The 13,374-nt window shown below is 43.8% G+C and overlaps 1 protein-coding gene across 12 annotated transcripts in view; it reads right to left on the bottom strand.

Moving 5' to 3' along the window:
* The window catches only part of MAP7D2 (MAP7 domain containing 2), a 112,708-nt gene that overhangs the window by 13,833 nt on the left and 85,501 nt on the right, over positions 1–13,374 (bottom strand). For all 12 annotated transcript variants that reach the window (XM_081793681.1, XM_081793684.1, XM_081793680.1 and 9 more), the window contains 2 exons: positions 8,266–8,534; positions 7,533–7,665 (listed from right to left, as the gene is read on the bottom strand). In XM_081793681.1, coding sequence (XP_081649807.1) covers positions 7,533–7,665; positions 8,266–8,534 — 402 coding nt within the window. The remainder of the gene's footprint in view (positions 1–7,532; positions 7,666–8,265; positions 8,535–13,374) is intronic.

The raw sequence follows: 13,374 nt of genomic DNA, 5'->3' as shown, positions 1-13,374 counted from the left end.
CCCATAACCAGTAAGGAAATCAAATTAGTAATGAAAAATCTGCCAAAAACAAGAGTCCAGGACCAGATGGCTTTCCAGGGGAATTCTACCAAACATTTAAGAGTTAACACCTATTCTCTTGAAACTGTTCCAAAAAATAGAAATGGAAGGAAAACTTCCAAATTCTTTCTATGAAGTCAGCATTACCTTGATTCCAAAACCAGATAGAGACCACACTAAAAAAGAGAACTATAGACCAATTTCCCTGATGAACGTGGATGCAAAAATCCTCAACAAGATATTAGCCAACTGGATCCAACAATACATTAAAAAAATCATCCACCACGACCAAGTGGGATTTATACCTGGGATGCAGGGCAGGTTCAATATCCGCAAAACAATTAACGTGATTCATCACATCAATAAAAGAAAGGACAAGAACCATATGATCCTCTCAATAGATGCAGAGAAAGCATTTGACAAAATACAGCATCCTTTCTTGATAAAAACCCTCAAGAAAGTAGGGATAGAAGGATCATACCTCGAGATCATAAAAGCCATATATAAACGACCCAACGCTAATACCATCTTCAATGGGGAAAAACTGAGAGCTTTCCCTCTAAGGTCAGGAACAAGACAGGGATGGCCACTCTCGCCACTGTTATTCAACATAGTATTGGAAGTCTTAGCCTCTGCAATCAGACAACACAAAGAAATAAAAGGCATCCAAATCGGCCAAGAGGAGGTCAAACTTTCACTCTTCGCAGATGACATGATACTCTGTATGGAAAACACAAAAGATTCCACCAAAAAACTGCTAGAACTGATTCATGAATTCAGCAAAGTTGCAGGATATAAAATCAATGCACACAAATCGGTTGCATTCCTATACACCAACAATGAAGTGACAGAGAAATCAAGGAATCGATCCCATTTACAGTTGCACCAAAACCCATAAAATACCTAGGAATAAATCTAACCAAAGAGGTGAAAAATCTATACACGGAAAACTATAGAAAGCTTATGAAAGAAACTGAAGAAGACACAAAGAAATGGAAAAAGATTCCATGCTCCTGGATAGGAAGAACAAATATTGTTAAAATGTCGATACTCCCCAAAGTAATCTACATATTCAGTGCAATCCCTATCAAAGTAACACCAGCATTCTTCACAGAGCTAGCACAAATAATCCTAAAATTTGTATGGAACCAGAAAAGACCCCAAATAGCCAAAGCAATCTTGAAGAAGAAAACCAAAGCAGGAGGCATCACAATCCCAGAATTCAAGCTATACTAGAAAGCTGTAATCATCAAGACAGTATGGTATTGGCATAAGAACAGACACTCAGATCAATGGAACAGAATAGAGAACCCAGAAATGGACCCACAAACGTATGGGCAACTAATCTTTGACAAAGCAGGAAAGAATAGCCAATGGAATAAAGACAGTCTCTTCAGCAAGTGGTGCTGGGAAAACTGGACAGCGACATGCAGAAGAATGAACCTGGACCACTTTCTTACACCATACACAAAAATAAACTCGAAATGGATGAAAGACCTCAATGTAAGACAGGAAGCCATCAAAATCCTCGAGGAGAAAGCAGGCAAATACCTCTTTGATCCTGCCCGCCCGCAGCAATTTCTTACTCAACACGTCTCTGGAGACAAGGGAAACAAAAGCAAAAATGAACTACTGGGACCTCATCAAAATAAAAAGCTTCTGCACAGCGAAGGAAACCATCAGCAAAACTAAAAGGCAACTGACAGAATGGGAGAAGATGTTTGCAAATGACATATCAGATAAAGGGTTAGTATCCAAAATCTACAAAGAACTTCTCAAACTCAACACCCAAAAAACAAATAATCCAGTGAAGAAATGGGCAAAAGACTTGAATAGACACTTCTCCAAAGAAGACATCCAGACGGCCAACTGACACATGAAAAAATGCTCAACATTACTCATCATCAGGGAAATACAAATCAAAACCACAATGAGATACCACCTTACACCTGTCAGAATGGCTAACATGAACAACTCAGGCAACAACAGACGTTGGCGAGGATGCGGAGAAAGAGGATCTCTTTTGCATCGTTGGTGGGAATGCAAGCTGGTGCAGCCACTCGGGAAAACAGTGTGGAGGTTCCTCAAAAAACTAAAAATAGAACTACCCTATGACCCAGCAATGGCACTACTAGGCATTTATCCAAGGGATACAGGTGTGCTGTTTCGAAGGGACACATGCACCCCCATGTTTATAGCAGCACTATCCACAATAGCCTAAGTATGGAAAGAGCCCAAATGTCCATCAATGGATGAATGGATAAAGAAGATGTGGTATATATACACAACAGAGAATTACTCAGCAATCAAAAAGAATGAAATCTTGCCATTTGCAACTACGTGGATGGAACTGAAGGGTATTATGCTAAGTGAAATTAGTCAGAGAAAGACAAAAATCATATGACTTCACTCATATGAGGACTTTAAGAGACAAAACAGATGAACATAAGGGAAGGGAAACAAAAATAATATAAAAACAGGGAGGGGGACAAAAGAGACTCATAAATATGGAGAACAAACTGAGGGTTGCTGGAGGGGTTGTGGGAGGGGGAAAGGGCTAAATGGGTAAGGGACATTAAGGAATCTAGTCCTGAAATCATTGCTTCACTATAAACTAATTTGGATGTAAATTTTAAAAAATAAAAAATAAAGTTAAATTATAAAAAACAAAAACAAAAAACTTCATCTTCCACATCTGAACTTCCCCTTCTTTGATCTGCCCTCAACCTGTCCTTCAGCACCTTCTCTCCTGACCTGCCCAGAGGAGTGCTGCATGGTCACTTGCATCCGTTCCCTCTTCTCTCGCAGTGTCCCAGGCCTCTGACCTCCTTCTGAGCATTGTGGGGCTGGCATGGAAGCCACTCTGCTGCTCAGTTCCAAGCCTGGGTGGCCTCCCTGACCATTTGTGCCCCTCCTGGACTGCCAGCATTCATGAGAGTAAGGCCCACACAAGGCTGACTGGCCAGCTGGTCCTGGCCTCAGCTGCCACTCCAACCTTTTACCCTCATTTCTCAGATCCTTGTGGAAACAGTCTGAACTTCTACCTTTTCTCAGTCTCAGTCTTCAACATCCTCTTTAGTTGATGGCATCACCAACCACTTTCAGACAAGATTGGGGTTACTTGATCTGGGCTTCCTTATCTTCTCTTCTCTGTGGCACTACTGGTCAGAAAATTTCCCCTTTCTTCCTCTGCTTAGATGTGAAAGACTATAAATGCCACCACTTGTGCTATGAATCCCACGGCCTCCAGCACCTGTGTTCCTCTCACTATCCCCCTCTCTTCCTTTCATCAGCTCACCCTTAAACATGTGCTTTTCCATGGCCGGCAAACACTCAGGTCTTAAGCATCCCAAACAACTCTCCTCCACCCCCTCCCCCCTCCGCTCACAGCCTCCTAACATGCCACTGATGTTCAGAGCCTCTGCCCTCTCACCTCCAAGCTGGCTCATGTCTCCACCCTTCTCCATGGTTTCCCTCTAAAATCTCAGCTCGTCTTTTAACCTTGAGACCAACAGCCTTTCCTCAATCTTAGCATATTGTGCAGGTACAGACAGCATTAAATGTCCCTCCTGCAAGACCTTGCCACAGCCCTGCATGTGTGAGACTGTGTCGCCCTAGCTCTCCCTTCCTGCCTCGACTGTTGCTGTATCCATCACCACTGTTCTCCAGTCCCAGGCTGTCTGGTACTTTCCTTTCTCTCTACCCACATGGTGCTATGCAAAGCTTCCTATCTGGCAAGAGAGAGGAAAATCAGTTTGGGGTCAAGGGTATTGCTCTTATTTTTACCTACGCCCCAGGTGTTGACTCCATTTCCCATCACGTGGATATTTCACGGGCACTTTAAACTTGATTTATATAAAATCAAATGGATAGGGGTACCTGGGTGGCTAAGCTGGTTAAGCATCTGACTCTTGATTTCAGCTCAGGTCATGATCTCATGGTTCGTGAGATGGAACCTCGAGTCAGGCTCTGTGCTGACAGCATGGAGCCTGCTTGGGATTCTCTCTCTCCCTTGCTCTTGCGTGCATGGGCTCACTCTCTCTCTCTCTCAAAATAAGTAAGTAAACAATAAAAAAAACCCAAATGGATAGTTGTTGTCCTCTAAAACCAATTCCTTCTGTCCTTCATTTATCTTTTATTGGGTGTACCATTCTCCTAAGTCCTTAGAATCAAACGCTAGCATTGACTTTGAATGCACCCGTTTCTGTTGATTTGTGCAAGTCTGCAGACTGTAGCTGGACCACCTGTCTTGAATTCACACTCACTTTTCCAGGTCCATCTTCAACATACTGCATTAGCCCTTGCCTTCTCTTAAGCCGTGCCTGCAATGGCTTCTTAGTTGGGCCTCTTTCTCCTTCTCTGCTTTTCTCATACATTTACTGAGTGGCAGTACCAGTGGTCCAAAGACTGTACCCCAGCCTTTTAAAGGTGCATACTAGGGGGAAGCATGCCTATGAACAGAGAAGGCTATGTTAGTCAGCTGAATGGCTGGGCTCAGGAAGGGTAAAGAGTAGGTGAGTTCAGTTCTCTCCCAGGTGCAGGCCAGAAAGGCTACAGAGAGGGAGCAAGGCTTGACCTAGGTCTGGAGAAAGGAAGATGTGTCTGGTGAGAAGAAGCAGGAGTCCACGTGGAGCAAAGGAAAAGCAGAGATGTAGAGGTGTGGCACCACACGATCGGGGCATGTCAGGGAGCTCTGCAGGCTGGTACCCAGGTTGCTGGAGGCAAAGGGACACGTGGTAGCAGGTCATGGCCATGAAGGGTGGGCACCATCATCCTGATGGGTTTAGATGGCCTATGTGGGCAGGGAAATGCTGGTTTATTAAAGGATGGGAGCAGGACAATGACACTTATTTGAGAACAGTCACTGGAGACCCAGTGTAGAGAGTGGACAAACTCCTGCTCTGAGCAGACAGGTCAGCTGGGATGCCACAGACAAAGTCCAGATGAGAAACAACAGGGGCCAGAGCTCAGAGGAGAGGAATGGCTGGAAGGAAAGGGAGAGGAGAGAAATGCCAAAGAGGCAGCCCAGAGAGACCTGACAAGTGACCTTCTGACAAGGTCAAAAAACCTGACATTTGAAAACAAGGAGGAAGGGGAGGAAGGAGTTGAGAGCTGGTGCTGAGACTTCTGATTCTGGTGCCTGGAGAAATGGGAGTACAGAGCTTGTGAAAGGAAAAGAAGTATGGGAAAAAAACAATAACGTCTACTCTGCACACGTTAATGATGAACTTGAGATGCACATGGGACATACTCAAATGAAATCATAAGGCATTTGGGATGTTCTCTAGACCACTGCTATCCAAGAGAACTTTCTGTGATGAGGGAGATGTTCTAGAGATTTGTTATCCAATATGGTAGCTACTAGCCATGTAGCTATTGAGCACTTAAAATCTGGCTAGTACACCCAAAGAACTGAATTTTACTTCATTTTAGTGAATTTGCATCTTGGTAGCCACATGGGACTAGAGGCTATGGTAGCGGACAGTACAGGCCTAGCAAGACACTGGGCAATAGGCGCAGATTCAGAGGTCACCACTGTATATGTGTTAGAGCCTCCCTTGTACCAGGAAGTACTGAAGGTTTACAAAACAAGATGAAATTAGCTTCAGAAACAGATGGTAAATGAGGCAAAGGGAAAACGAGGGTAGAAGGGAGATGAGGACACAGTTGGTTTAGCACACCAGATGCTCAACATGAAACTGCTGTGTGAAATGTGAGCCAAGGAAAATGGCTGATCAAGAGGGAGGACCGTTGCTCAGGGAGGGCTTGTCAGGTGAAGCTGGCCAAGGAGCAAGGGCTGGGAGCCCAGGCAACAAGTGAGGGGATAAGGGGCAGACAGAGGAGATGGAGAAGGAGAGGCCAAACAAGCAAGGGCAATCTTGACAAGGTCAAAGTCAACATAGAAATGGATTAGGAGTCTGGCAATTAGGAGGAATGATGAGCATGAGGTCTGAACATGAATTGAGGAAATACAGACAGGAAGTACAATCAGTTCTTTCAGGAGCTGGGCTGTACAGGAAATGTGAGAAAGAGAGGATGATCGCTGGTAAGTAAAGAACTTCATCTTCCTAAGCATACTGCCACAAATACGTTACTTCCTGCTCAGAACCTGCAATCACCAAGGCCTGTCATTTGAGGTCCTGAGATTCATCTTTACCTCCTGTGACCTCTCTTCACACATTTTATGGCCCACTCAAACCAGCCCAAAGACACCACTCAACAGAAAGATCTGTCACTGTTGACCAAAAGGCTGGAGGTGGGAAAATCATCAGAAGTACAGAATCTGAAGAAAAGACAAATTAAGACCCCACCCTTAAAAAAAATCAGCAAACCTGTATTTAAAGATCACAAAAGATTTGCCAAGGTCACTTAAGGATGAAGGCTATTCTATTATTTATCACTCTGAATTGAGTACCAGTCTTGAAGTGGTGCAGCATGGCTTGCTTCCTGTAAAGTTAATTCTCTAAATCACACTGGACTGTACTCTGTGATTATCCTGAAAGCTTCCTTATCAATTTAATGATAAAATCTACCTTGTCTTCCAACATGCATTTTTCTCTGAACACAAAGATCAGAAAACGCAGAACTGTCTGTACTCTGACCAAGTGCCCTGGTACTAACAATGCAGTGGTTCTCACACTTTGGTGAGCTACTGAAACAGGATGGGGCCTAGGACTGTGTGTTTCCATTGCCTTCCCTGTACAGTTTTGATACCCCCCCCAAATTTAGGAACCACTGCCATGATGTCTTCTGTCATGCTCCAGGATCGGAGTCCCTGTACTTTGTTGCTTGTGGATAATGATGTCAGCTTCCACCCCATCTAGTGGCCTCTGCTCCAACCCTCCTCCTTCTCACCTGGGGGTGCAAGTTAGGATAGTTTAAGGAAAAAAACATGATTTGGAAAGCAGAATCAAGATCTCTCCATCTGGAACCTTCTGTCTTGAAGGAGAACCTCATTTCATGAACTAAGTCCAAACTCCCTTGATAGTTCTATGAGGTCTGGCTGGTTCTAGAGTCCAAGAGGAGAATGGGAAGCCATTGGTAACATTTAGATCTGGGAGCTAGGCAGGAGTTTCCAGGTAGTCTTAAAAGAGCAGAGTTCCATCAATGTTAATTACATCTAGTAGAAGAAGCAGTCTCCTGAATACCTGCCACGCAGACCTATTTTCTGTTAATCTTTTGTCAATACCCAAACTCTAGAAACAAAGGTAAGTTGCTCTTTCTACCACAGCCTTTTTTTTTTTTTATTTGAGAGAGAGGAAGAGAGCCTGAGAGAGTGTGTGTGCATGAGCAGGGGAGAGGGACAGAGGGAGAGGGAGAATCCCAAGCAGGCTCCATGCTCAGCGTCGACACAGGGCTCGAGCCCATGACTCTGGGATCACGACCTGAGGTGAAATCAAGAGTCAGATGCTCAACCAACTGAGCCACCTAGGTGCTCTTCTACCCACAGCCTTTTACAGAAGATAGCAATGAAACTCTGAACAGCCCCATACCTGTCCTGTTCTTCCTTCTCCAGCCGTTCCTGCTCCTCCTGCTCTTTCTGTAGCCGGGCTTGTCGTCTCTTTTCAGCCAGGATCTTTGCAGCCTCTCCTGCATCAGTGGTGCCTGCCGTGGGCTTCCCTGAGGCTGCATCGGAGGAAAAGATCATGGGAAATGAAACAGTGATTGCACTCACATGAGTAAGCTGCCACTTGGAAACAAAAAATCCAACCCAATGGGTCATGGGAAATGCTGCCAGGACAAGCACAATCAGCCACTGACAAGTTGCAATGGGCCGGCTACGACCCTGAATGCATCTCCCAGTGGAGGGTAGTGGAAAGGTGAGGAGGAGAGACATGGTGGCTGGCACAACCCACAGGAGCCACCACAGCAGTGCCACTCTGAGTGAACTCACTGCATCTAGCACAGAAGCTTGAAGGACTGAAGGAAGACCTTCTCTGTGGGAAGTGCAGATGCTAGCTGGATGCAGCTCAACACCCCCATGAGCTTCCAAAGCCATGACCAGTGTCAGTCCCTCCTCCAGGGGACCCGTAGGAGACCGAGGGGAAGGACTCAAGGGCAATGTGCAAGCCCGAGGAAAGAGCATGAGGTCATGAAGTTGTCCCAGGGAAACATCTCCTTCCCTCCCTCCTTCCCTCAAACATGAGATTCCCATGTGGATCCGGGCAGAGAGAGAACTAGCTTGGAAAAGCCAAGCTGCGGGCAGCATCAACAAGAAGGACCTACCTCCACTGCCCTCGGTCTTCCCTCCTGTGGCCAAATGCTTCTCCGTGACATGCTTGTCCACCACGTGCTTCTCTGGGGCTTCTTCCCCATGCAGGCCAGCTGCCTGCTGGGCCAGGGCACCCTCCCTTTCTTTATTGCTCTTCTCTTTCTCTGCTTTCCTCTTGGGTGTTTCCTGGCTGGGAAAGGTGGGAGAGCGGTACTTCACAGGAGACCCTGGGTATGGTGGCTTCACATTCTTTGGAGACTGTGGATATGCTTTTGAAGTTGTCCTGGAAAACCAAAAACATGCCCAGACGATGACTACTGGGCCTGACCAGAGAACCCTCTCTCTGTTCATAAGATGCTTGGTTCCAAAAAGCTGAACACTTTCATCCTTCAAGAAGAACAAATGGAAGGCTTAGCACACACTCAAAAGTCCTCAAAGTACCAACACACTGTAACAGGAACATATGGAATCTACAAGGTATCCCTGGTGGAAGGGACATGATTTTAGGAAGCCCAGCTGGTAATGCCATGTCATGACCTCATTTAAGTCTGACTGACAATGTAAGGATAAAATGTGAGGCATTGTCCTACCACTTTTCAGTTGAATACTAGGGTTGGATCTGGCTTCAGCATATGGCAATGGATGAGCTGGCTCTTTTTTTTTTAATTGTGGCAAAAAACATGTAACAAAATTTACCATCTTAGCCATTTTTAAGTGTACAGCTCAGTGTCATTAAATACACTCACAAAGTGATGCAACTATCACCACCAGCCATCCCCAAAACTGCATACCCATTAAACACTAACTCCCTATGCCTGCGTCCCTCAGCCTCTAGTAACCACCCTTCTGTTTTCTGTCCGTAGGACTCTTACTATTCCAGATACCTCACAGAAGTGGGATGATATAGTATATGTATCCTTTTGTGTTTGGCTTATTTCACTCAACATAATGTCTTCAAAGTCCCCAGGTTCTTTTTATAAAAAAAACTCACCCATCGCTTCTCGGCCTTTTGGCTAAGATCAAGTGTATAAAAAAAAATTCACCTTTACTGAAATATGATTGATATCCAGTTCCTTTTTAAATGCTGAGGAACAAACTCAGACAAAAGGTGGGGAGAGGAGGTGTCTTTCTTTTGAGGTTATCAAGGTTTAAAAGAATCTCTCCTGTTATTGGAAAGATGTGAAAGCTGAGGACAAGCCTAATGTTACTCAGGGAAATAACACTCTGTTAAAATGCAGGAGCCTATGGGGGAGCCTGGGTGGCTCAGTCGGTTAAGTGTCCGACTTCAGCTCAGGTCATGATCTTGTGGTTCATGAGTTCAAGCCCCGCACTGGGCTCTGTGCTCACAGCTCGGACCCTGGAGCCTGCTTCAGATTCTGTGTCTCCCTCTCTCTCTGCCCCTCCCCTCCTCTTGCTTTGGTCTCTCTCTCTCAAAAATAAATAAACATTAAAAAAACATTTTAAAAAATGCAGGAGCCTATCTTATGTCTGTTGAAGGAGCTTTGGAAGCTACGTTTACCCAGATGTTTGCTCAAGGAGGTAGCATTTGCAGAGTTCCTTTAGGAAGAACATACAGTAATCTGTATATAAATTATAAATTGTCATTCTTGATCCTGTAGCAGATTGAACCATATGAAACTGCCAATATTCAAGTGTTTTTGATCTATGAAAACAGCAAGAAAAACAGCCATTCAACATAATATTAAAGGCCCATTTATTACCACAGGCTTAAAGAGTTACCTGATCAGATCCTGGTGGTAAGGGAAAACTATGATTAAATCAACACTGTACTTGGTCTTGAGCTGAAAAATCCTCAAGTGGTATGCGGATCAGGTAAGATACAGGCCAGTTTTCCAATGATGCTCTCATGCTAAAATGCCAACTCTGAGTGCCCAGGAAAACATCTTCTCTTAGTAAAAGCCAGACTGAAGGCCACACAATATTGTGATCACCTGACCTGATTAATACAACTTGAACCTGATTTGAAATTTTTTAAAATTTAAATTCTGGTTAACATACAGTGTAGTATTGGTTTCAGGAGTAGAACCCAGTGATTCATCACTTACATATTATACCCAGTGCTCATTCCAACAAGTGCCCTCCTTAATGCCCATCACCCATTTTGCTAAAAAAAATAAAAATAAAAATAAAAATGTCATGGTCATGGAGAAGAAAGGCTGAAGAGCTGTTCAAAGTTAAAGGAGACTAAGGAGACAAAACAACTAAATGCAGTGTGGGAGCCAGTGTTGGATCCCGGACTGGGGAAAAAGTGTTATAAGCGATCTCGCTGGGACAACTAGCAAAAGCTGCATATAGACCATAAATTAAGTAACAATAACATGTCAAAATTAAATTTTCTGATTTTTATAATTGTACTGTGGTTACACAAAAAAACCTCTTCATTCCTGGGGGTAAAGGGTCATGATGTCTTCAACTTACTCTCAAATGTTCTGGGGGAAAAAAATCAGTGTGTGTGTGTGTGTGTGTGTGTGTGTGTGTGTGTGTCTATAGAGAGTGAACGTGAGTGAGTTGGGGGATGGGAATGATAAAGCAAATATGGCTAAACATTAATAGGATGAAAAGCATACAGGAATTCTCTGTTCTAGTCTTGTAATTCTTCTGTAGGGCTGAGAGGATTTAAAAATAAAAAGGTGGGGCACCTGGGTGGCTCAGTCAGTTGAGCATCTGACTCTTGGTTTGGGTTCAGGTCATGATTTTACAGTTCATAAGTTTTGAACCCTGCACCGGGCTCTGCACTGGCAGCACAGAGCCTGATTGGGATTCCCTCTCCCTCTTTCTCTGCCCTTCTCCTGCTTGCTTTCTCTCAAAATAAAAAAAAAAACAACACATTTTTTAAAATAAAAAATAAATAAGCTTTTAAAAATTGATCTAAACTCAAATTATCCTCTAGTAAAACTGAAAAAGTACAGGATTATAGACTGGGTAAATGTATAAGTATGGCTATGAGGAAGGAGCATAAGTTAACATTTGTGATTATCCTTTTCAAGAAAATTTGCAGATAAGAATGTAAAAACTTATTTGAGAACAATGGTGGTGGCAAAAACAACTGGTAAACTGTCAAGGCAGGAGCCCTGATCCACAGTAGACACTCATCTGTAGGCAGGAGTAACCACGCCATATATGCAGATGTATACAATGATGCCCAGTAATGACTGATTAAACATCTTCAACCATTGAAGGAATAGGCTGGCTCCAGGAATCTTCCATAAGCCCATGATTCTGAGTGGGAGGTACTTATTTGGGGCCATGCCGACAACCTGGTCTTAATTTTTCACTCATGTGGACACACAGAATCTACTTTGTTTCTCAAAATCCATGATAAAGTGAAGTTAACCTAGGTTCCTGATACAAAATTGATCTCAGGCATGAGATCTCAAAGTGATTATCTTTGGCAGACTGTATTTTCTCAAGACGGTCACAAAAATATCTCTCCCAACTCAACATGATCTTTGGAGTTTCTTCCCCCATCCCACTGATTCTAGGTTGGCCTGAGTGCTGTGACCAATAAAACAGAGCAGAGAAGGAATGCTGTGCCAATTCAGGGCCCAGTACTTAAATGGCCTGACAGCTTTCACTTCCTGTCCTTGGGAGACACTCACTCTTGGGAACACTCCCTCCCTCTTGGAACTCAGCTGCATGCTGTGAGATGCCTAAGTCATACAGAGAGGCTATGTGTAGGCACTCTTTTCTGGTTGTCAGCCCCCACTGAGCTCTAGCCAATAGCCAGCATCAACTGCCAGTCAGGTGAATGGGCTATCTCAGACCTCCAGCTCAGTCAAGCCCTAGGTAACTGCAGCCCCAGGTGACAATGAATCTATGATGGAAGACCACAGGTGAAAACCACCAGGTGAAGCCAAGTCAACCTACAGAAAAAACACACAAAAGACCCCAAGAGAGACCCTCTGGTAAGCCCAAGTCACAGAGCTATGAGAATTAATAACAAATGGTTGTTTTATGCTACTAAATTTCGGGGGTTGGGTTGCTACATCAGCAATAGATAACTGAAACATTCCTCAGTGTAATGACCAAGGTGACTCAGAACATATTTCTAACAACCTGAAACCATTAGAGAACATTTCACACTGAAGAATTTGTGAGTACAGGCGGTGCCAACACTCAGAGGCAGGGACGGGCTGGGTGAACGCACTTGGCCACACTTGATTTCCTCTCTCTAGGTTACAAGAAGGAAGCTATGCTCCATCCACATCTTTGAGAGTGTTGCTGAAGCTAGTTTTCTAAAACCCATACAAGTACCCAACAATGCAAACAATGGAAATAAACTTGAGCGCTTAAAAGAGCAATGCCATTAATATGCACAGCCACGGAACAGTGGCTTAATTTATCTGAGATCCTGGAGTAGAACAATGTCCTGTCAGAGGCATTTATCACATGACCTGTCTGAGTTTCTGGATGGGGGTTCAAAGGAACTAACTAAACCACCATTCAAAGCCACATTGCTTCCAGTATTCTTTAAAGATCACACACACTTGGTCTGCACAGAGAGAAGGAAGGTTGAAAATGCCACTCTGACTGGGATTTATTTTGTGTGTGACATCATTTTAAGAATCAAGCATTTCTTTTTCAATATCGAGCGTACAAAAAATATTTATAAAATCTGAAGGTATGAAGAATGAGATAACAAATACCCATACACCTAACAACTAGTTCCAAAGAATGACACTGTAAATATGCTAGAATTTCCCGTGTGCCCTTTCTTGACCCCCTCCCTCACACCCCACTCAGAGGCCATCATTACTTTGCATTTTATATCTGCCATTTTCTTACTTTTTCTAAAAATCATTTTAGCACATTTATATCCATGAAAACAAGCTGGCTAGTTTTGCACATGTGGGACCTCAATATAAATGTCATACTGCTGACATTCTTCTATAATTCCTTTTGCTGTTCAACACTATGTTCCTGAGATCTATCCATTGGTTGTGGGCAACTAGGATCCATTCTTTTCCACTGTTGTGGAGTCTGGCTGGATTTTCAAGAACTTATTTACAGTCTACCTGACTTCCCACATTTCTCAGACCTAGTCCATACCCAGTGTGGTTCAGCCATTAATTTTCACCTGGGGAGAAATTATCTCCTTGAGC

Source organism: Panthera onca, chromosome X, assembly GCF_046562875.1.
Source record: "Panthera onca isolate mPanOnc1 chromosome X, mPanOnc1 haplotype 2, whole genome shotgun sequence".
Taxonomy (NCBI): domain Eukaryota; kingdom Metazoa; phylum Chordata; class Mammalia; order Carnivora; family Felidae; genus Panthera; species Panthera onca.
This window is presented reverse-complemented; position numbering and strand designations above follow the sequence as displayed.